General features: G+C 43.8%; 1 protein-coding gene across 7 annotated transcripts; it reads right to left on the bottom strand.

The window, feature by feature from the left end:
* Window positions 1-1,153: 1,153 nt before the first annotated feature.
* On the bottom strand, window positions 1,154-22,383 carry bard1 (BRCA1 associated RING domain 1). Of its 7 annotated transcripts, XR_002836041.2 has the most exons (13): window positions 20,807-21,135; window positions 20,527-20,583; window positions 19,373-19,521; window positions 18,132-19,072; window positions 17,272-17,352; window positions 14,765-14,937; window positions 11,417-11,543; window positions 10,894-11,026; window positions 9,581-9,673; window positions 7,182-7,279; window positions 4,848-5,050; window positions 3,334-3,450; window positions 1,154-1,762 (listed from the first exon to the last, which is right to left on the bottom strand). XR_002836041.2 is itself a non-coding variant. In XM_072700167.1 (12 exons), the coding sequence occupies exons 3-12, from the start codon at window positions 20,571-20,573 to the stop codon at window positions 4,709-4,711; spliced, it is 2,184 nt and encodes a 727-aa protein (XP_072556268.1). In that variant the 5' UTR covers window positions 20,574-20,583; window positions 21,613-21,659; window positions 22,050-22,383; the 3' UTR covers window positions 1,154-4,708. The 7 variants fall into 7 exon arrangements, 4 of the variants coding, with proteins under 4 accessions (XP_072556268.1, XP_023649837.1, XP_023649836.1 ...); XR_002836040.2 differs by having other exon boundaries at window positions 1,154-3,450; window positions 4,032-5,050; window positions 20,807-21,134; XR_002836039.2 differs by having other exon boundaries at window positions 3,334-5,050; window positions 20,807-21,134.

The raw sequence follows: 22,383 nt of genomic DNA on the forward strand, positions 1-22,383 counted from the left end.
AAGCTGAATTCAATGTTAATAGGTGTTAAAACAGTATTCTGCCCGCTAAGACGGATTCATTAGAAGTCACACACCCAAAAAAAAAAAAAGTGGTTACACGTGGAACACTCCTGTTAATTGCTCTGGTTATCCTCCTTAGCTCAAGATTACAACAGGCTAATAGCTCCAACTCGTTATCTAAGCAATTAAGTGAGAAACAGCCTGCCTTTAATTTCGGTGCCGCCGTGTAGCGTTTTGATAAATGCTTAGCTCAGGGCAGGCAGGACAGCAAGACGTTCCGCGAGCATAAAGTCGGAAGGAAGCACCGCTTGTCGGCATGAAGACAGAGCTGCAGGCTTCTTCCTGAAAATGACAGGCTTCTCCTTTTATCATCATATGGTTTAAGAATTGTTGATGCTGGCCTCCACAATGATTTCTCTTGCAAGAATGTGTATTGATCTACTGTACCCATCAAGGTATCGAACCCCGGACACTTTTCTCCATATTTCCAAAATTATGATGCATTCTCAGATGTTCATCCTGCTCTACAGATACGAACAGCACTGCTGTTTTGAGGAACCATGCTGCTTAATATGGATGCACTTTTGGCTTTGATAATGGATTCGTAGTTTTGCCTCAAGCAATGGCTCTGCCATTTTCTATAAGACAAATGCCAACATTAATTCCAAACTAAATTCTCCAATCCCAAGCGTGATTCATCGCAGTTGATTTTTTCCAGAGAGAGAAGCCACGACGTGACCTTTTCAAGCCCAAGTCACCACCAGTGATGGATGTTTACCTAAACAGTGAAGAATCAGGAAATGAGACGGAAATTCGATCAAGAGCCCGACCTGTGACAAAGGAGATACTCTTTATTACTATTCTCACAAACCCTTGCAGTTCCCAGATGGTTGTTGATCGGTGCTGAAAGATTTTATTCCCTCATTTAGCTAGTCTGAAAGATAAATACCACCATTTCAATCAGGAACTTTCCGAGTAAATGATCTTATCCCTTTGAGATCCACTAAGGAATGGTTCCATTTATTTAAAAACATCTTAACCGGGGGGTAACTTTGATATTTTGAATATCCCAATGAATTTTTGAACCTCTTCACACATTTTCCACCTCATACTGGCACTGAATCGCGGGTGCAAATAAATCGTGTGATATGTATTAGTTTAGTCACAGTTGCCTTTAATTATTTTCCACAATGTGTTTATTTCACTGGGTCTTGGGTCATCCAGACCTAAGGAGGAGAACAGTAAGAGGACAGCAGCCTGTAACCGGCAGACAGAGATCTTGTCAAGAGGCAGCTACATACCTCAAAATACATTTAGGGACTTTTCAATACTCTCTAATGTTGAATATAATTAGCATTTGGAAAACACCCAAAAAACACTGTTTAGGAGCAATCAGTTCAGATTCAGTAGTTACATTACTCCTTAGGGGAAGATTGGGACTAGAACAGATTATCCATGGCCATGATGAAGCAAGCTAACGATATATGTCTGTAATTCAGAAAAAAAAAAAAGACTCATTCATTCACTCCTTCCATCTTTGAATGACTCCTTCTGGAACACCCTTGAATATTACTGCCTAAAATAAGCATTAACACATTTTAATCATGTGAGATAGCTAGGGGCCAAACGGCTTTGGCAATAACGGTGAGAACGCTGGATGGATGTGAAGACAAGTCCATATCTCTCTAAATTTCTACAGTGGAGATACTGAGACAGACTTTCCCAAACTACGAAGGTTCCTGTCTCTGCACTTCAGTGAACCCTGGAAGCAAAAGGAAAAAGAACATTTCTTCGCAAAAGAGGAATGTATTTGTAATTCTTTCTATTATTAATACTACTGTTTTTTGGTACATTGTGAAAAGAGGTTTTAGGAACTTTTCTTTTGGAACTTTAAGCCTTCCAACCATCAATGCTATACGCAGGCAAGATCCACATCATTAACCTTTGCAATTTTATGTTGCGGTCACCTTGCGAACTATGTCAACAGGAAGAGGGGTGAAGACCCTGCTTCAGACGTGACGCAACGTGAGTTGGGCAGTTGAATGCATCTAATGATGTATACGATGTCACCTAATGGGATGTATTTTTAACACGCACGCGCACACACACACACACGCGTGCACACACGTCTATCCATGTACTGTTATCGCTAAATTAAATATTGCTCTGTTCACAAGATGCCGACTCACTGTAGCTGGAGCCTACGGAAGACTTTTTTTATTTTTTATTTTTTTTTTTTAAACAAAACTGTTATACGTGTGCCTGAAAACTAACAGAGAACTTTATCAGACATGAATAGAAAATACTGTTAAACAATGTTTGAGGCTGCCATGAGTGCATTCTGGGTGTTTTGTTTTGTTTTGTTTTTTTGCTTTATTTTTTAACATTAATATGTATTTGGAGGCTGGAACTAAATTTCTTTTAGTTGTCTTGCAATAGTCATTTTCAGACTGAACATCTAAAGAAGTTTAACTGCTTTCAATAAATGTTTCTTTTAGCCAAATGTTTTGTCCTACCCCAGAAACGGACACTCTGGTGTCCTTCAACAAAAACAAGTAAATACCTGTAAATACCTAAAAGTTTATGATGTGTATTCTGAAATCTGAAGTGGAAAATGTGTATTATTTATGAAGACAAAAACTATTTTGTTAAAACAGATGAACAAAGTGTATTAAGCAAATATGGGTGTGTTGGTTTAATTATTTTTTCTTCCAGAAAATGATGTCTAAGAACAGTTTACAGGTAAGGCCTCAAATTCTTGGATTACAAATAATTGTTCATGTCAGACAGTTACTAACTACTACTGTGACCAAAACAACATTCATATTCAGTGTGAAAATGCATCGTCTTTGTAGGTTCAAGTCTTTATAGGAGGGCACGTCTTGACGGAGGAACTTAAACACTTAAGCTTTTTCCCCAAGCAAGTCTTAACAACAACAAATAAATAACTGTATGAATAGACCGATGGGGTATGGAATGATGGAGCAAGACCAGAGGTGGATAATTCAGGAACAGAAAGTGAAAATCCAGACAAATATTTTGTAAAGCCACAGTTACAGAGTACTCAAGTGGTTGGTTTGAAACAAAATCTTGGTTTGGATTTTTACTTTCTGGACCTGAAATATCAACCTCTGAGTAAAATCAATTGATCCTTAAGAGAACAGAATTGAGCAAAATCTAGCAGATAGAGGGCTCTCTGGAGCCCCCTGACACCAAAGTCACTGGGCCAAGCATAAGCAGGTCCCCTTAGGCTCTGTCTGGATAAAGGGACAACGTGGATTCTACTGCTGTGTTTGATAAAAAGGGAATGATGCCTCCTGAATGTCCTCTCACCACACTCTGTGAAGACCATCCGTCACCTCCTTGGAGTCCAGCCTGCAGCAGCAGCCGTCTCCATTGCTCTTCCAGGACTGGGTCACCTACACTTTTTAAGTGGCATCCAACATTCAACTGCAAATAAAATTAAATCTTGATCAAACCCATCAGAATCTGGATCAGGTTCAGATTCTTAGGGCTGGGTGATACGTAAAGAAATAATATGTGGTATTTTAATGTAAAAATTCTGTGATAATAATATACAACTGTTGTGTGTAGCCTAAGTCTACTTGTCCAACAATAGCTGGTTAGTCACTGTCAGGTACTGACACAGTTTCTTGTCTGATATCGTCAATTACTGATAATATTGTCATGTGGCACAAGCGTAGCTCAGAATCACCTCTATACTTGTTATGTTTAAGAACCAAGGGTGTAGGTTTGGATTCAATATTGGTTGGGACCAAATCAATCCCAAACCCCCCATCCCCTAAACACACGCGGTTCCCCAACAATATTGGTAGGGGCATGACCCCACCATCCATACCCAAATCTATGCCCTTGTTAAGAACAGCGCTCGATGACAAAACTGGACCTACATCCCTGATGAACATGCTTTTTGCTTTTAAAATTGACATTGGAATTTATTTATTTATAAAGTGAATGTTGAGATAGGACCGCAAGTAAGCTACTTCCTGAAATGTTCAATAGCTACATACATTTTCAGTGTTTCTTTTTCGCTTTCCCTCAAGCTTGCATCCAGAGTGTACAGAAGAAAACAGACCAGAAGAAAATGTAAAATAAAATAAGGAACATCGATGTTTAAACCATCGATAAAAAGCAGTTACAGGACTTTCTTCTTCCTTCTGGAGTACTGTAAGGATATCTCAATAATAGCCTTCGATCGTGGTCTCAACTGTAGTTATTTTCCAGTTATTTCAAAGCCAGAGAGTGCCTTAATACCTATGATTTGTCACCGCTGAAAGACATAAGAAGTGACGACGTATGCACTTAGACGACAAAAAAGTCAAAGAAGCAAAAATGCTCAGAGTTAATTTGCGCCTGCCGTTCTCCACCCTGTCTGTAAAAATCGAGCATAACGCCAGACCTTTTCCTCCGATACAATTGAGAAAAAGAAAAAAACAAAATGAAACAGGCCCGCATCAGCATAGATAAAACAACATTTCTTTTGATACAGGTGTTCAAATATACTTGTGCCAGAAGTGGAAGGCGGAGGTCAGTGTGGGATATCAAGGGAACGCATATGAGGGCTGGTAAGAACAGCCAGTTCTACTCTCCCGTTGGCTATATTCTGGGTGGGAAGTGACTGAAGGCAGAGAGACGGCACTCTTTGGGGGCAAAGAGAAGATAGCAGAGGAATAAAGGCATTTACTGCCTAGGATTTGGGTTCAGGCACTGGCAAGAGCTGGAAAGCGGAGATACAGTCTAGCAGCCAGGAGGACGGGGCAGACCAGACTTTGCCTAAGCGTAGCTGGGGTGGTCTGTAGGCACCCTGGGGGTCGTGGAGGACGTACTGGGTGCAGAGGGCCTGGTCTGAGCCCGATGGGGCGTGGTACGCAGCTGCGCTCAGAGTCTGTGTCACGTCGCTGTCCGGCTTCGGCTTACGGGTCAGAACCCGCCCGCCTCCCTCCTTTACCAACTGGAGCAGCTCCTCCTTTGCAGGGTTTTGGAAAGAGCCCAAGAAGAAAAAGAAGCAGCCATCAAAGAGTGGAGGGAGCTGCGGGAGAGAGAGAATGAGAGAAAAAGAAAATAAGAAAAACATACGGCGGTAGCACAGGGTTTGAGGAGAGGCGTTACTATAGGAACCGAGAGCAGGGCGTTCCAGGTTCATCGCTACATTTAAACTTCTAACAGTATGTGTAACATGATTTGTATCTATTCATACAATCACATTTTAACAGATAAAAACGATAAACAGCTAAAAATAATCGACTTATAAAAACATATGCTATTAATTCAGAGGTTCAAAGCAACATGTGATTCCTGACGGACATCCAGCTAAGATGAGGCCTTCACCCAAGCAGTTCGGGGAAAAGGAGAGAGATAAATAAATAAAGGAAAACGGACGCACGAAGCACAGGGCCTGCTGAATCCAATATCTCTGGGCCTAGATTCAGGCCAGTCTTCAGGATTAACATGGCTGGGCTCCGAAGCAGCCACCCTTTAGTCTTTACCCCAGTACTCCAGCAGATGGGAGCTACATGCAGCGGAGAAGCTGCCAGGGATTAGCAATGTCCAATAATTGGATCTTCCATAGCTTCGAGAGCCCCTCGTTCATGGGCGATAAGACGGGGGCATAAGCCTGGCATACTGGAGTAGGGTTAGTGGCTAAAGAGCATCAGTGCAGGAACAGGGAGCTTCAGGCAAGGTTTCCCAGAATGCTTTGCAGCCAGGCTAGCCAGTATGCAGACAGTTCAGTTATTTCACTAATCATGTCAGCCAGGTAGGGTGACCCACCTTCCACAGCAGTGCAGCGTGTGAACAGACCGAACAGAACCGCGCCGTCTCAGAACTTCTAACAGTTCTTCAGATCCCTAAAACAGCCACGAAGTTCTTCACCCTAAACCCTAACGAGCCGCATCCCAGAAGACGTCTTCATTAGCAAACGTGTCCAAGTAGAGCAGCTTTCCGTGCCTCTGCGGCGGACATGATCAAACGGTTTCATTTGGCCCGCCGACAGAAACTAGAAACACACGACGGTTCATGAAGAGAGAGCTTTGATAAGTCAAGTGCGAGGCTGCAGGCCAGCCAAGAAATATTCATAGATTCAGCTATTCGTCCCCAGCATTTATTTGTGGACGTAAACCCCACAAAATCTCCAGCAGTAGGAGCTCCAATACCCACACACTGCACCAACTACAAAGCTGACATCCATCTATAGGTCCTATTTAACAAACCAGCATAAAACCCGCAACAAACAGCAGAGGAGAGCTTGCCACCCCCACAACTCCTCAGATTGACACTTAACATCTCCCAGATGCTCCCCCTCTCCGCCCTCCCCATCCTGTTAACGAGTTATAGGTCTCGCCTTTTATTCCTGGGTAACACTTAACCTTTACCGTGACAAGCGCTAAGATTAGCTCGCCAGGGGGCCAAGCCTGGTGACAGATTAGTAATAACAGAGCGCAGTAAGACACGGTAATAACACCACGCAGCCTCAGCTGTAACCCTACTCGCAGCCCTCCATGCGCGGACCCTTGCAGACATCCTGCGATGACGCATTTTCGCGGCGCTCCTTTATTATCGAAGGAGGCGGTGCAGCAGCGTTGTGTGAATGTCACAGAGAGGCTGGGAAGTTTCCTAGCCATCCTGCCAACTGCTGGGAAATCATATATCTAAAGCCCCCCCCCCCCCACCAGCGCTGTCAGCCGTTCAATGGATATTTCAATGCACTAAATTGCGGCTCGTAAGCGAATGTGGCTCATAAAGGGAGCCGCTGCTCGCTGCTTTAATTCGCCTTTCTTGCCCGCAGAGATATGCGCACCTTCCCCGTTACTGCAGAGAGCTCCAGGGAACAGGGTTGGCAAGACAATGAGGGAAGCATTAACAATCAAAGGCGATCCTGCAGTGTCTGCGCAGCTCTGAAAGGAGCTTGCAGAAACCTGCACTGCACACGTGCATTTCAGGCCGATGACCTGCTACGTATCACCTCCTGTTGGTCAACTGAGGAGATGCAACAGGGGTTTCTCGTAACCATGTACCACGTTCGGGAAAAGCTCTACGGAGGCTGACCTAGTATGCTCTGCTTTCTTGTTGATCGCTTGTCAGGATACGCTGACCTACTACATGTCGCCCCCTGCTGGCTAGCCTACTACCTGTGGCACTGGTTGTGCCGTTCCAGCACTCACCAGATTGGCTCTGTTCATACGGCTCCTCAGTGGCCCTCCTCCCAACTCGTACTCGCTCTCCTCCATCCATCCCTTCGCCTGGAGGCACGCCGTCACCCCTGTGGAGGGATAGCATGGAGCAGACCGGCAGTCAGGCAATCCGCCCCTGGTGGCACACTAATAATAATAATCTTCCCAGCCCCTGACTTTTGTTATGGTACAGGTCTCCATAGCAATGAGCAAGTTTTTGGCAGGAACACCAGAATAAAATTTTAATCAGAAGAGAAACTGAAGTATTTACACAGAATTCAACCCGGATTTTAATAGAATTTATTATTTGGCTTTACCCATTAAAAATAGCTCACTGATTTACTAAAGAGTAACAAATACAAGGAGTAATAAACTTGGGCCTGTAGGCCTCTTGGGGGACATGGAGGATGTGGTGGAAACAGTGAGCCAGGTATGAGGGTTAGGGGCATCATAGGGGCATCATAGGGGCATCATGCCCTGCTGTACCAAGGGTTTTTGTGATGTCACGGTGTGGGCTAATGGGTAACGGACTTGGAAAACAGGGAGATAAACCGAGTGACGGAGGGATATATTCCGTGCATCTAGCAGTGAGCCTCTTTACGGTAGCGCAGCAGAACTCGGAATAAATGGCTTTTACACCCGGCTGTGTGCAGAAGATGGCAGGACCCTCAAGGGCTCCATGCTAGAAAATGTATTAGCCTCAGCGCGCACGTCCAGCTAGGCCCCGAGGTGATAAGATTGGTTTTCATGCCTCGGTTGCCTCAGTCCCGCACGCTTCCCTCATTCTGACAAAGGAGCAGCGTCTCCATCGTGGGGCGCCGCGCTAATTAACTGCCCCTCCTATCTGACTGAATCAGCGAGTGCGGTCACGTAAGACAGAGAAGAGAAAGGGGGGAAAGAAATGACGAAGAGGCCCGCAAAGCTTCATGCACGGTTCTGCTGCTGGAATGCATCCGACTGCATGCGCCGCAGGTACTTTGTTCCGCATACTCCTGCGGCCGCAGCAGCCAATGGGAGCCGAGCGATCCGTACTCTCCTGGTGGGTCTGAGAAAGAGAGGGAAGTCCCCCCCAGGATGCGTCTTCCCCATTGGTTCAACCATATGGTCCTGAAAGACCATGATGCACCACTGACTGAAAATAGAAAATGTTTCTCACCCCAATCTTCAGGGACCCTGAGACAGTCCAGGTTTTTGCTCCCGCCCAGTTCGCACCTCTACCACGTCTTTGGTTTCCTTGGTCGCTTAATCATTTTGTTCAGGTGCGCTAGCAGCTGGGAGGGAGCAAAAATGTGGGCAGTCTGGTTCGGGGAGAAAAAAAATCTCATGGGAATTATGCAAGCAATAAAACAGTAAAGTGTGAGCAATCACGCCATATCAAGAGACCAACATGACCACCCTGAATGAGGTCTAGTCCTGACTTGGTAGAGAAGGTCATTCCTTAACTGAAAGTTACAAGTATAAGAAGTAGAAGGGCTTATCCAGCAAGGAGACCAAGAGTAACTCCTGTCCAGGACACGTGGGCAAGAAGAAGACGCCTTACATCCCCTTCGACGACGATTTTTCGGCACTTCCCAAAAACACAACTATCTATTCATGTCCGTATAGCACGGCTGCCCACAAGGCACAAAATCAATATCGCTTCAACTTGATTCTGATATATGTTCCCTATGAGATAATGTTCATGGCATGGTCGACATCTCCATCCTGGCGGCCCGCTTCCGTGGATGGAGAAGAAACTTAATTACCCGGGAAAGTGCTCGGTGTTTAACGCCCCATCGATTTATCCGCACAAGGGGGCAAATGGTGGCATGCTTGCACAAATATTTAATTGGAGTTTGAAAAGTTACCAATGGCTTTTCCCCAGCGGATGCACTCACTGGCTTGGATGCTTTTAGGACAGTCAGACATGTTCCCACAAATACACCCATAGTCCTTTGTCGGGAAATCCTTTCATGTTGGTTTTTTCCAGAAAAACACAGAGGGGAATTTAAAGTGCAGGGTCTGGGAGAATAATGGCGACGTTTCCTTCAAAAATCCTTTCATTTTATCATTATTCTCAAAAGATAAAAAGCTACCTAATATAAGAGCAGAAGACCGAAAGGCCCGATTCTGCCACTGATGTTGTCTAGACTGTATTTGGTGGTTGAAGCAGGACACCAAGCCAGTGGAGATGTCAAAGCACAGAACACTTCAGCAGAGCCAATGACCTGAGCTGAGATGGTGAAGTTTTCTTCATGAAGGCTTCTGCATAATTCACCACCAGGAGAGATGACTATCTCCAGTCACAAAAAGTGTAGCCACTGCTGTATGCGTAACTGCAAACATATCGACAATGGTGCTCCGAGGACCCGCAGTCAACGCTCATTGTGACCGTCACTCCGTGGGCTTACATTTGAAGCTCAGCATCCAGCAGCCGTTGAGGACCCCGTGGAAGCAGGACATGGTTGTGGGCATGGTGCTGTCCGGCACGATGACGTGACTCACTGAAAAACAGGAGGAGGATTTGGCCGACCTACCCACAAGAGCACCGATCAACCAAGACGTGTACGATCGCTAGGTACACCCCGACATTTATTTCACCTTTCATTTTCTCTAAACTAGCGCGAGACATTATTTTGGAAGCCATTGGCCACTAACTGCGTTTAAAAAAAAACAAACATCAGAATCAGAGGTGGACCAAAGGCAAGACATTTGCAGTAAATACCATGAAAGCAGGGCATGTGGGAATGCCAGCGACACGGGTACTGCCCCACGCCACCACTCCCCATTGCTGTATTTAACTGCCCGCCTTTTCCACAAAATGGCAAGTGCAGTGCATGGTTCAATGCCTCAAAGCCCCCCCCCCAGCAGCACCGGAGCTCCCATCTGAATCAGGCACATATGCTCTAAATTCCTTCTATTTCCGACAAACCCTTCATTGCCTTGCAGAATTCGCGGCAGTTTCACCTGATGCAGACTACAGAAAGGCCAGCATTTGTTGAACCACAGTGGGATTCATATTCGAGGAGGGTTTCCCCCGATTCATTTTCAGCTGTCCTTCAGGAGAAAGATGTTCGTAAAAACAGATGTTTCATCATTATGCAAAATGAACACCTTCATTACGGAACATATTTGTGAAACGCCACTTCTAATTACTGCTATTCCACTGAAAGTTTAAAAAAAAAAAAACAGATCTGGTAATTCCGTTGCTTTTTGTGCTGTGAAATCGTTAGAAAGGTGCATTTGTTTTACAAAGAATAATGAAATTGCTGTTTAGAGTCTAACATTAAGCACAAAAGAAAATATTAGGGTACTTTGTGTTGTTTTGGTGGTTGAAAGGTCAAACTGCATACTTTTTTTAACTAAATATGTTCACTAACGTCTATGGATGCAAACATCAGTGAATCTCAGGTCTACCGTCAGCTAATGTCTATGGATGTCTATGGAAACAAGAAAAAAAAACTTCAGTGAATCTCAGCTGCATGATAGTACCAAAATAGTGAAATCTTCTGCATCTACTGCATCCGTGCAAAGGATTTCATTTAGTCCGACCTTTTTTAAGTGAGATGAAGCCCACTGAGTAGAACCACTGGCCAACGAGGCTTTTAACACTAACAAGATGGCACTATTGTGGTCTGTCTTTCACCAGCAGTTTTATCCCACTTCCCACTGGTTCAGTCACTGGTCTCCACCTCACACTATGTGCCCCCCAGGAGGCCGATACCGGTACTGGAGAAGGAGTCCACATGCTGCCCTCCGAGAAGCCTGGCCAGTTGGGTCAGCTGGTTCTGCTGGGGCTTGGTCATTCGGCTGCCCAGCAGCCTGATAGTCCCCTCCCTCTGCGGTAGACCCCTAACCTGGAACATGGTGGTCTATCGATTATAAACAGGCACAACTCCACCAAAGGGCTACATATGCAGACACATGTGCATATGCAAGGACAAAAAAACAATAATAAACACATTTTATTACATTCTGATAGATGCTTCAAAAACATACTAATACTGGGTCGTACAGATACAGATATATATGCAGACGGACAGGGAGACGGACGTAAACTCCAAAGGGAAATTCAGAATAGGGCCAATGACAAAGTTCTCTGATTTTTCTGGTCCAGCTATTAAGTAGTATTATTCCTACTTATGCATATCATAGACAATTGTTGATACCTTATCACCGGAATCTGACAAGTCTGCTTCATCAAAAAGGAAATGAACTCATGCATGGGAAAGCAGTAACTGTCATACCTTCCGCGTGCCGCCCGGGGAGCTGAGGGGAGAGCAGGGGGGGGCGGGGTCTTTGCGGTCGTTTTGAAGGATTGCCCGCATTTCCTCCGTCCTGGCACAGTCCACAGGACGGAGCCCAAACATGTTCCTGCAGGAGTCATCACAGCAATATGCTACAGACAACGTACCGTCAATATATTATCTAGCTAGCAAAACTGTGAAAATAACACTGGTATACAGTGATTTTGGTGCCAACGATGTCTGAATGGTTTTATATTAAGTTTATGGTGCTGATTAAGAATATGACTTCGGTTTTGCCCGATTGGCTCTAGTTTCTGAGATATTTAATACTTAACGCAACATGTTTGAAAAGCATTCAGAATTGCAAGAAAATTTTATTTGTTATTTTTTTTAGTAGTTTATTTTACTACTAGTAAGTCTAACATCATACAAAAAAGAAATTCAAAATATCTAACAGTGACAGGAAAAAGATATGTATTATTTGATTAAATAATACAATATTAATTAGTTATTAATTGTTATTAATGTCAATGCTTCAAAAAAAGTACTGTGGCTGGTTGAAAAAGACGACTAATGTCTACGAAGTGCGATGCGACCTTTGTAAAAAAAAGTCATAAAACTGGAAACAATGGGCTCTAAAGCCATTGACTCACATATCAGGGGAGAGAAGCACAAGCGTTTTGTCTGGACCTGGTGAAGTCAAAATAGGTGAAAACCCAGATATATCTTCTTTTGACTGCATTTGTGAAGCCCGAATGGATCCCCTTCTTCTGGCCAAACTACATTTTTTCATGGCCCTATCACGAGCATGTCAGCCATTTCTGGCTAAATACCAGACAGGTGTTCCCATGATGCCCTTCCTTTGGAAGGACCTGGCAGATTTGATCTGGGTAAATATTCACCACCACAGTAACAACAGCAATAAATGAACATGCAAACACGCACATGTCAACTTTACTCTAATTTTATTTTCAGACTCTCTTTCAAGGCTTCATCATTCATTTCATTACCTAAGACACTGTTAAAGAGTCAAAAGACAGACCAAAACCTATTGCATTTGTTATCACACACAAGTCGCATTGGAGGAATGCATTATCTTCATGGATGTCCATTATCGCAAAAACTAGAACCAATTCAGCAAAAGTAATGTGATTGTTGAATTCAGCACCCTCCACCCTCGAAATACCCTAAATCCATTCAAAAAACCTTGACACCTGAAAATACTTTTATGTAGACCTGTGTAATCGATTCAAATCAACTCTTCAGCAAGACACATAGCTATTTTCGTAAGCGTTCTCTTCTGCTAAAACCTTCTCCAAAAAGTCCAACAACAACCGTACATAATTTATGTATTTCTCAGGCACCTTTTGTCAGGGGCTCGAGATTATAGGGCTTAGCCCTACAACATTCGCTTGAATGAAAAACGATTGGCTTAGCGAGAGAACCATTAAGATTGTAGAGGAGGTGGATCCAAGCAACTACAGGAGGCGGACCAAGACTTCTGATTGATTAGTCCCGCCTTCTCTATTTGCTTGGATCCACCTCCTCTACAATCTGAATGGTTCTCTCGCTAAACCAATCATTTTTCATTCTGCCCACAGAACATTTTTGTGTAAGTAAAACTACAACAAGCACAACCTTGAGTGCCTTATTTCTGTTGTCTAGCCTATGTCTTGATCTGGAGTGCTCCACACTTAGGGAGACTGAATTCCCTGAGGCTTTTCAGGCAAAATACTTCAGTAAAGAGTGCAACTTACTGACTCATAACTCACAAGGTCCTAAGACTACCAACTGTCCACTTTAGCACCCAGATCTCTGGTGCAGCCCTCGGTCAGTAAGGTACGTCAGTCAGATCCAAATATGGGAAAGCACCCCCCCCACCCCCACAAGGATCATGAATACACACACGCTTGCTCACAGAGGACTCCTCCCACAAAGGCCCTCACAGCATGATTGTGGAGCTACAACAAGCCGTTGACATGAAGCATGGACACCTGCATTTGAATTCATGAAAACCCAACTCCGCCCCATCAAGGTAGAAACTTGACACAACGGGTGAAATATCGGTACAGGTGAAAAACATATAAACATGTAAAGAGAGAGAAAAGTTGAGCCCAAGGCAGGGGTTGGATCAATGCAAAACGCACCGCTTTAAATCAGGAGATGTATCTGGTATTTCCTAACAGCAACAAGCCACAACTGATCAATTTACCACTATTCAGTCAATTTCCTGCTATTCTATTGCGTGCAAAATAAAATTAACCTGTTCAGAAATAACTAGAAAGCTAAATCAACTAGCATCTGTTCAAACTACTGTGGTACGACGGTTTTGGGAAACAGTCGTACTTCGGATGTTGGTTAGTTTGAACTACCATGGTACGATGCATCGTTAATGCTAACTTCCGTCGTTGTTTGGGAAACGCACTCCTGATAGGCTACTTGACATCCAATCACATCCATATTTCACGTTTTTAGAGATGACATGTGCCACTACACATGAATGGATAGACAAGCCAGCCAGCTGAAAAACAGCAGGCATCCACTTTGTGGGGAAGCCTATGCAGAAAATGTACAAATGGGGCTGCAATGAACAGATGAGAAGAGACCAAGCTCCAGAGTTCCACCTCGTCTCCCCGGGTGCCTATCTGTCAGCCCTAATTAACATGCTTCTTCACCACCTGTGTAACCAGCATGCATTGCAGCTCAGATCGACTGTGCATCCTGCCGGTCACCAGCAACGCCATCGATCGTCGCGCTCGACCCGAAAGGTTTCTCGCAGCTGCAGCGATCTCCGAGGCTAAACCCATCCCCAGGGCTGTTTAATTACACACAGATGGTAAATAACAAGCAAACATTCTCCAAACATTACCCTATAAGATCTGGCTGGGTGCAAAATTGCCTTTAAAAGGCCAGCGAATTATCTCTGAACACATACATGTGTACTGACTGAGAAAAGAAGAAAATCTACGGCCCACTTCAGGGTAAACATAATCACAAACAGGATGAGGTTTGGTCCTTAACGGCTGTGGTGCTTGCAATGTTTTTCAATTCCTTCCATATAGTACCCATAAGGCCATTTGAGAAATTTCATATAAAGCTTTTATAAGAAACCTAACACTTAATTGACTGAAAGATGAATAACGTGGCAAGGAAAACCAGCACTTTTATATCTCAGGTGCTCAGTCTTTCACTCTGGTTATAAATTTCATTTTCTCATTCCTCAGAACTTGAAATTCAAACAGTCATAAACTCAAAACCCACGCGGGGAGTTTGGGGGCACCAAATGAGCAGGGTTGTTTTTATTTCTGATACACGTTGGTTAGGGTTGTGACTTGAGGGTATACTCACAGCACACTTTTGGAGGCCCCGTTCTCCAGAAGAAGCCTGACCACATCCACATGGCCGTTTTGCACGGCGTCGTGTAGCGGCGAGTCATTGTGGTAGCCTGGGGCATTCATCAGCGCCCCCTGCTGGAGCAGTACTGCCACAACACCCAGGTGCCCAAGATTACATGCCTCATGCTGAAACACCAATAAAAAGCAGCTTTAAAACTGTGACATCTTACATTTGACCCTCCGTAAAAAACCATGAAGAGACAAAAGTTTTTTGGATGGCCAAGAAGGCAAAGTACCTAACCCAGCTATTTTCATAAAATACCAAAAATGGTTCCATACAAATATTTCTTTAGGGTGCGTTAGAGCTGTAATGGTACAAGTATTCATTGTATACCTTTCGGTACATCATTTCCAGTTTGGTACACGCGATGAAATGAATGAATACATTTATTGGCACGTTTTAGTGTCGGGCTAGTGAGGCTTAAGCTGTGAATGTTTTTAGCAAGCACCTGAATCTTGTTTTTATTCGTTATTGGTGTAACTTGGTTTATGGTTGTCTAGCCAGCATTAAAACATGCCGACCAGGTTGGGGGGGGGGGGGGGTACTGATTAACGGTGTTGATCATCACTTTTTAACTTCAATGGAAAATGTTGGATCGGCAGGACGGATTTAATTGATTTAAAAACATGTTGCAGCCATCTAAAACTGTATAAAGCAGTGGGTCATGAACTTCATACACAGCATACCACCTCAGAAAGTATTAGGCTCTCTGCTTACCACCATTGAGAAATTAGACTTGAACAATATACTGGGTAAGAGCTTCTGTTATTTTCTCTGCATATGGGTTATTGTTTGACATTTTCTCCCTTCATGCTAGTGTTTGCTGCAGGGTGGATTCTTGCATAGTGCTGCAGGCGGCAATTTCGTCATATTCTCTCTTATGTTTAGTTCTTAGATGTTTAATTAGATTACTTGTGTTGAATGAACTTGTTTTCATACCTCCTCTTTATATCGTAGCAGAGCACTGTTTGCAATCTGCTCTACTTTGTTTTTTATTGTTAACTTTAAAGCACGGGAATTCCCCCATGTAACGAATGTTCACTTTACCTCTCTTTGCTTTTACGAAAGACCTGCATTAACACCCGTTTTTGTTAACCGAGAGAACTCCAAAGAGGATTTCTGCTTTCGTGCGAAAAGAAGAAATGTGAAAACAGCATTTGTTTATCAGTAAGCCAATTATAAACGTTCAATAATGTGCCACATATTGACGTTTTGTCAACAGCAGACCGCATATACAACGGCAGTCCAATAACATTATAACGGAGCTGAAAAAATCCTCTCACCTGGCAACATCATAGCCGTCGTAATGTCATAGCGCAACGCATTTCTCATGTGTTTGTGGTGATGCTGCTGTAAACAAACACTGTGCTGCCAGATGTATAATAATATAGAGCATATGATTATAGTACAATATACCAAATAATAAAAACAATAACAGTTACTCGTTTATGCATTTGCTATACTGTATTTTTACACATTTGCACATTACCTGGGTGCGTAGTAGGCAAATCCATCTAGGTTTATGCAAGTATACTCTATAACGATCTCACAATGGCAAAATCACCTAACGACACATTGGTCAGAGCGTATCCCTGTGGTTAAGTGACACGTGACTGTATCAATTCTGGTAAATGAAACTACACTGATACATAAAAACTAAAATAACACTAACATAGGATAAAAACAGGAATGATATGATAAATGTACAGCCTATATACAGTAGAAATAATGTGTTATTTGGTATGATGTGGGTTTTTTTCTCAGTCTGGGAATACTCAAAGAATTCTCACATATAAATTCATAATCGCTTCTTCGTTTTATGTCATTTCGCCTTGCGAAAGGCTTCATAGGAATACTTGTAAATCCACACCGTAGACATATTGTGTCAACGCTTGTTTTGCGCATTGACGATGTTGCTGATACGTCCTGACGTGATATTGGTTATAGGTATCGGCACATTATCACAAGAATGAGTATAAGAACGAGTACTCTATCGGACCCTACTGCTAAACCAAAGAAAGTGACTGTAAATACCTATTCCTCTTTTGCCATCACTAAGGACAAGATAAGCCACGGAGAATATATACTCGGATGGGATAAAACACAGGTCTGTCTTAAACGGGGCCAACAAAAAATAGGGTACCTTTAATTATAAATAGGATGAAACTCAAAAGTGACAGATATGCATGTAAAAGACTACAAGCTGCAGATTAAACTGCATTTCTGCAGATCCTTCAGAGACTGCCTTACAATTACCACGGAACTGATGCTTCATGTTTACGCCTGTGTTTTAAGGTGGGGGAGGGCAGGTTGCATCAGGCATGTAATTACTTTTTGATGCTTGATCAGCACAGGCCTGGAAAGGCTTAAGATCAGCCTGTAATACTGATGCATCCTTCCACTCGCCGTTTCCTGCAGGGTAGAGGTAAGAGGGATAGGAGAGACTCGGGGGGACTCACCAGGGGAGTCCAGCCAGCATGGTCCTTCAGGTTGGGATCTGCCCCATGGTCCAGAAGCTCTTCAACCGCCTTGACGTCCCCCTGCACGGAAGGAGGCCCACCCAGACTCAGAAAGCCTCTTACTGACCCGTGATTTCCAAAGTCCGAGACAGAGGTGTTTGGTTCGGGTACAGAAAGTAAAAATCCAGACCAGGATTTTGTTTCAACCTACCAGTTGAGCATGAAGACTGTCACTCTTATGCTCAACTGGTTGGTTGAGCATAATCTTGATCTGGATTTTAACTTTCTGGACCTCAACTTTCCACTTCTGCCAACAGACACGTGGTGGGGGGGGTCGATTGTGCGCAAAAACATGCTGTTTTGCTTCCCAGCAGGAACAAATATTGATTACCACAGACAAAGGGAGGAAATTATGTTTATTCCTGACAGCCTGACTTTAAGCCTTTGTACATCACAGCCATCATGCCACAGGATAAATCAGATATCCCGCAAGTATAAACATAATCCATCAATTACTGATAGCTGAATTAATCATTTACAGTAGCAAAACTTTTTTTTTTTTTTTTTTTTTTTAATCGAGGTCCTCACCTCCTCATAATGAATATAATGTTAATATACTGATTTTCTATTGATATGACTAATTGCAAGTGGCTGCTTACTGGATTTAAATCATTGGGTCACGTCCAGATGGCTTCAAGGTACATTTCAAATCCTAATTGAAAAACCGTAATGGAATATCTGAAAGCCACACACAAGCTGCATTCTATTACCACTGTAGAAGCAAGTGACTGGGAATTCTCAGGGTTCCTGTGGGCACAGGACCCTCCTAATGGTGTACAAAGGCAGTTAACACTCTCTACCTTTATGGCGGCCAGGTGCAAAGGAGTCTCCCCCTTGTGGTTCCTCTTGAGGAAAGGTGGGGTTCGTGGGGAGGTAGAAGATTCTGGCTGCTGTTCTCCGAGCTTTCGGTAGGATGCTTTGGTGGCAGGGCTGGCAACTGGTGTCACGTGGGCCGGGCCTTTTTCTCCAAACTGTGCCCCAGGACCAGGGGACAGCCTGGGCTTCTTTGGGGTCCCCTGGGCACGCTCCCCAGTGCGAGGTCTGCCTCTTTTGGGCATGTGGCAGGAGGGGTCCGAATGTTCCCTGTCTGCTGTCTGGCTGCCCGGACTGGATTCCGCCCCCATTAGCTGCCGTCTTGGCCACTGGTTTGTGCCCCGCGTAGCTCTCTGAGACGGACTCCTGGTAGGAGTCAGGGAGCCACTGTCCTCATGCAGGACATCTGGCGGGGGCCCTGCTGGAGAATCACAGACTTCCACTGGGGACTGGAATGACACCTTCCTGCTAGACCTTCCCACCTGCACGCCATTCCCTTCCCTGCTGTCACTTGCCCTTGCTGGGTCAATCCCCCACTGGTGGTTAAGTGCATCCAGCTTCTCCTTCTGCGCAATCTTCTTTGTCTGCTTGCGCAGAACATGCTGCTGGCACATTACGGGTGGCCTTCTAACATGCTTCTTTCCAGCCTTCTTTTTCAGGCCATCACTGTTGGCTCCACATGAGTAGGATGAGTCCTGGGAGGAGGAACTGAAACTAAAGACAGAGTGGTCTTTGGACCTGGTAGAGCTCCCAGACAGTTTTTCTGGCATTTTCCCTTTCCTGGGGTCTTGTGGGACCATCTTCACCCGTTTGTCTACCCTGCACCGTATTTTGCGACTTCGCGGGCTGAACCAGATTTTAAAGTTTTTTGCAGCCTTAACAGTAGCAGACTGTCTGGGATGCAGGGATGATTCTTCAGATGGAGAAGCTAAAAGAAAAGGAAATTTCATCAGTGTCATGCACCCCAGACAAGGCCTGCCGATCGTCTGCTTAAACCCCACCCCCCATCAGTCTTGGATCTCCATAACAGTAACTTGTAAGGTAACGTTAAAACAATATGGATGACATGTCCTTTCACATAAATATTTTCCACCTCTAAAAAATCCAGCTCTTAATTAGTAGCATGCACTTCATTTGCAGACATCTATCTCCTTCCAAAAATATCTAGGTGTACCACATTCAACCTTCAGCTGGTGAGAGGAACCATCTAAACCAGCAGATTGCGTACCAATGACTTCAGCAGGGCTCAACAGCGCCTCCAGCTGGCAGAAGAGCTGTGTAATGTTGCTGAGCTGCCGGTTGATCTGGAGGTCCTTCACCCAGGCAGGGCTCTGGCATACAAGGCAGCCAGCACCGGCACAGGGACCAGCACACATCCTGCAAAGTGAGCAAACACCAGCCGTGCATCCAGTTTGGGTTAAACGGTGCAGAACATATTTCACACACGCAGAGTCAGTCAAGCTCAGCTTGATGTTCTGAGCTTATACACCGTTTTAAGCGATTCAGATTAATCATATTTCACGGTAGCACCAAAGACAGACCACCAACCCACTGTTAGTTTAAGATCTAGACTTATCTATGCTGTATACCACCTTACTGTATTGATAATGGTCCTGTATTTTAACAGCTTAAACTCTGCAAAGGGATGTATATCCAGGTCCATTTACATAATATATTAAGAAATACAAGCTTCAATTTTAAGTGTCCAAAGCACATTTTAAGCACTTGAGCAACCAAGTATAGCCTTAGTGAAAAATGAAATTACAGTATTGAGAAACAGATTAGCTTTGTTACAATTATGGATTTCATTCAGCATTGCATTCTGCATGTTTAGTTTCATATATGTGTATATACTTACACACTAATACACTGCTTGGGGTACTTGATTAAATTAGAAGCTATTCTAACCAGCAGGTTTTAAAAGGCGTCTGATGCTTCTTCTTTTACTATTTTAATGATAATTCTAGCAGACTTTATTTCCGGAATAACGGCATAGCATATTCAGTATTTCATCGCAATAAAACCTTAATAAAACAGTGGTTGGAATGTATCCTCCATAGATGATAAAGGTCAACCTATGATAATTTTAAAGGTACTTTTATAGACAGACAGAGACAGATGTGATTTAGCCATAACGCAGTCACAAACTGTCACGCATCTGAGGCGACACGCTTTCGGAGTGTCACGCAAGTCTATCTTATTCCATCATAAACCTAAAATTAGCTATGCCAAAAGCGTTGGATTAGTTTGCAAATCTTACAGACTATTTATAAGGTAATACAACTGTTACATACATGTAAATATGTGTGTGCAGATTTGTCTCGGATTGAAAATCTCATGCCAGCCAGCTGACCAAAGTTGGGAAACATTATTCAGACTCACCTGCAGAACATGTGCTCACATGTACCCAGGTACACCGGCTCTTTCATCAGCTGGGAACTACGTCAATCAAAATAAAATTAATAAATACTTCAAATGAACCATCGCTCATGAACTGGGAACTACAACAATACATTAAATTATACTATGGCGATTTCTCCGAGCAGCCCTTCATAAAACACGACCGCGGCCCATTACCGACATGTACCGGGCGCCCGCCCGGGCAGCCGGTACACAGAAGCGCGGACGCTGCCTACATGCTCGGCGGCGGCGGTCCGATTACCATTTCGCACACAACAGGAGCTGCCTGAAACGCGCCACTGCCAGACGGGTTCGGCCCCAAGGCCCCGAACCAGCACCGCTTTCCATACTCCGTTATTGTGCTTGCTCTGTCTGTATTACCCCTCACTGTCCTTCACATCTCCCGCCAGTGCGAGTCGGAGGAGGAGCCTGTCCGACATTAGCCGACCTTAGCATATGTTAGCATTTCTTTGCTTGGCGGACATTAGCCAACCATAGCATATGTTAGCATTTCTTAGCTTGGCGGACATTAGCCGACCATAGCATATGTTAGCATTTTTTAGCTTGGCGGACATTAGCCGCCCTTAGCATATGTTAGCATTTCTTAGCTTGGCGGACATTAGCCGCCCTTAGCATATGTTACCATGCTTTAGCTTGGGTAGATGAGCGTATTTCAGCTCGCTTATACTTATTGGGTAATTAGTAACACAAATGTTAATGACGGGAAGTTGTGTACAGATATGTGCGCTATAAGAAATTACACGTTATATGTTAACGTGTTTATTTAGCGATCATCATAGACATCTGTTTTTAAGGCGAGGTATGGGGGTGGGATGTAGCGTAGCGCTTAGCGCCGCTGCTTCCCATGGCTTTGGACGTGGGCTCGCATCTCCCTCCCGGCTCCATCTGGCATGACACTCACACAAAAATCTTATGACAAATCTGTATTATTCCATCATAAACCTAAAATTAGCTACTTCAAAAGCGTTGGTGTAGTTTGCAAACCCTATAGATTATTTAAAAAGTAATGAAACTGTTCCATACATGTTAAAGCATGTGCAGACTTGCCTCGAATCGAAAATCTCGCTCCTGCCAGCTGACCAAAGTTGGCAACCCTGGAGATGCATGTATATATTATGCAGGGAAAATTATGCTACTGCTGTGTGTTAAATTCATGTTGGAATATGATTCATATTCACTGTGAATACCGGTCAAAAGTAGGTTAATTTAACAAACTACGGCAATTTTGACTGAAGAGCAGCAGTATAAAAATGATTTATAATTATCACTACGTTGTAATGGTTAGATGGATAATTAAAACTCATTACAATAAGTCGACGAATCAGCATCACAGCTCACGGGAAACATTTCTCTGTACATTTTTAACGTATACGATGAAGCAGCTATGTAATTTGCCATACTCCCATGGCACTGTACATCCCCATATCTGCCGAAAATTAAGCCCCATTGCTCCATGCTCTAACTCAACCAAAGCGTAAACATACCTCATCTAATTCATGAATTCATTAATTAATTTTCCATCCTGGCAATAAAAATGATGGTGGAATCAGCACTGTATAATCTTTCTATTTCATGTCAGACAGGCGGTTCTGGTAGTCAGCCGGGGGTAATATGGGGTTCTGGGCATCTGGGTGGCACTGGAGTCGGTCATGCCAGTGTCAGCTAGTCCGGTCAACATCCCAGCTACGTCACTGTTATTTGTATTAAAATTCTCCTCTGAGCTGCCCTTATAATCATAAAAAATGGAAGATAACAGGGCTCAAAACAAATTATAAAGATGTGTAAAGCTTCATAATGAATACCCGAACAGCCATGTGA

The sequence above is a fragment of the Paramormyrops kingsleyae genome, chromosome 16 (genome assembly GCF_048594095.1).
Source record: "Paramormyrops kingsleyae isolate MSU_618 chromosome 16, PKINGS_0.4, whole genome shotgun sequence".
Classification (NCBI taxonomy): domain Eukaryota; kingdom Metazoa; phylum Chordata; class Actinopteri; order Osteoglossiformes; family Mormyridae; genus Paramormyrops; species Paramormyrops kingsleyae.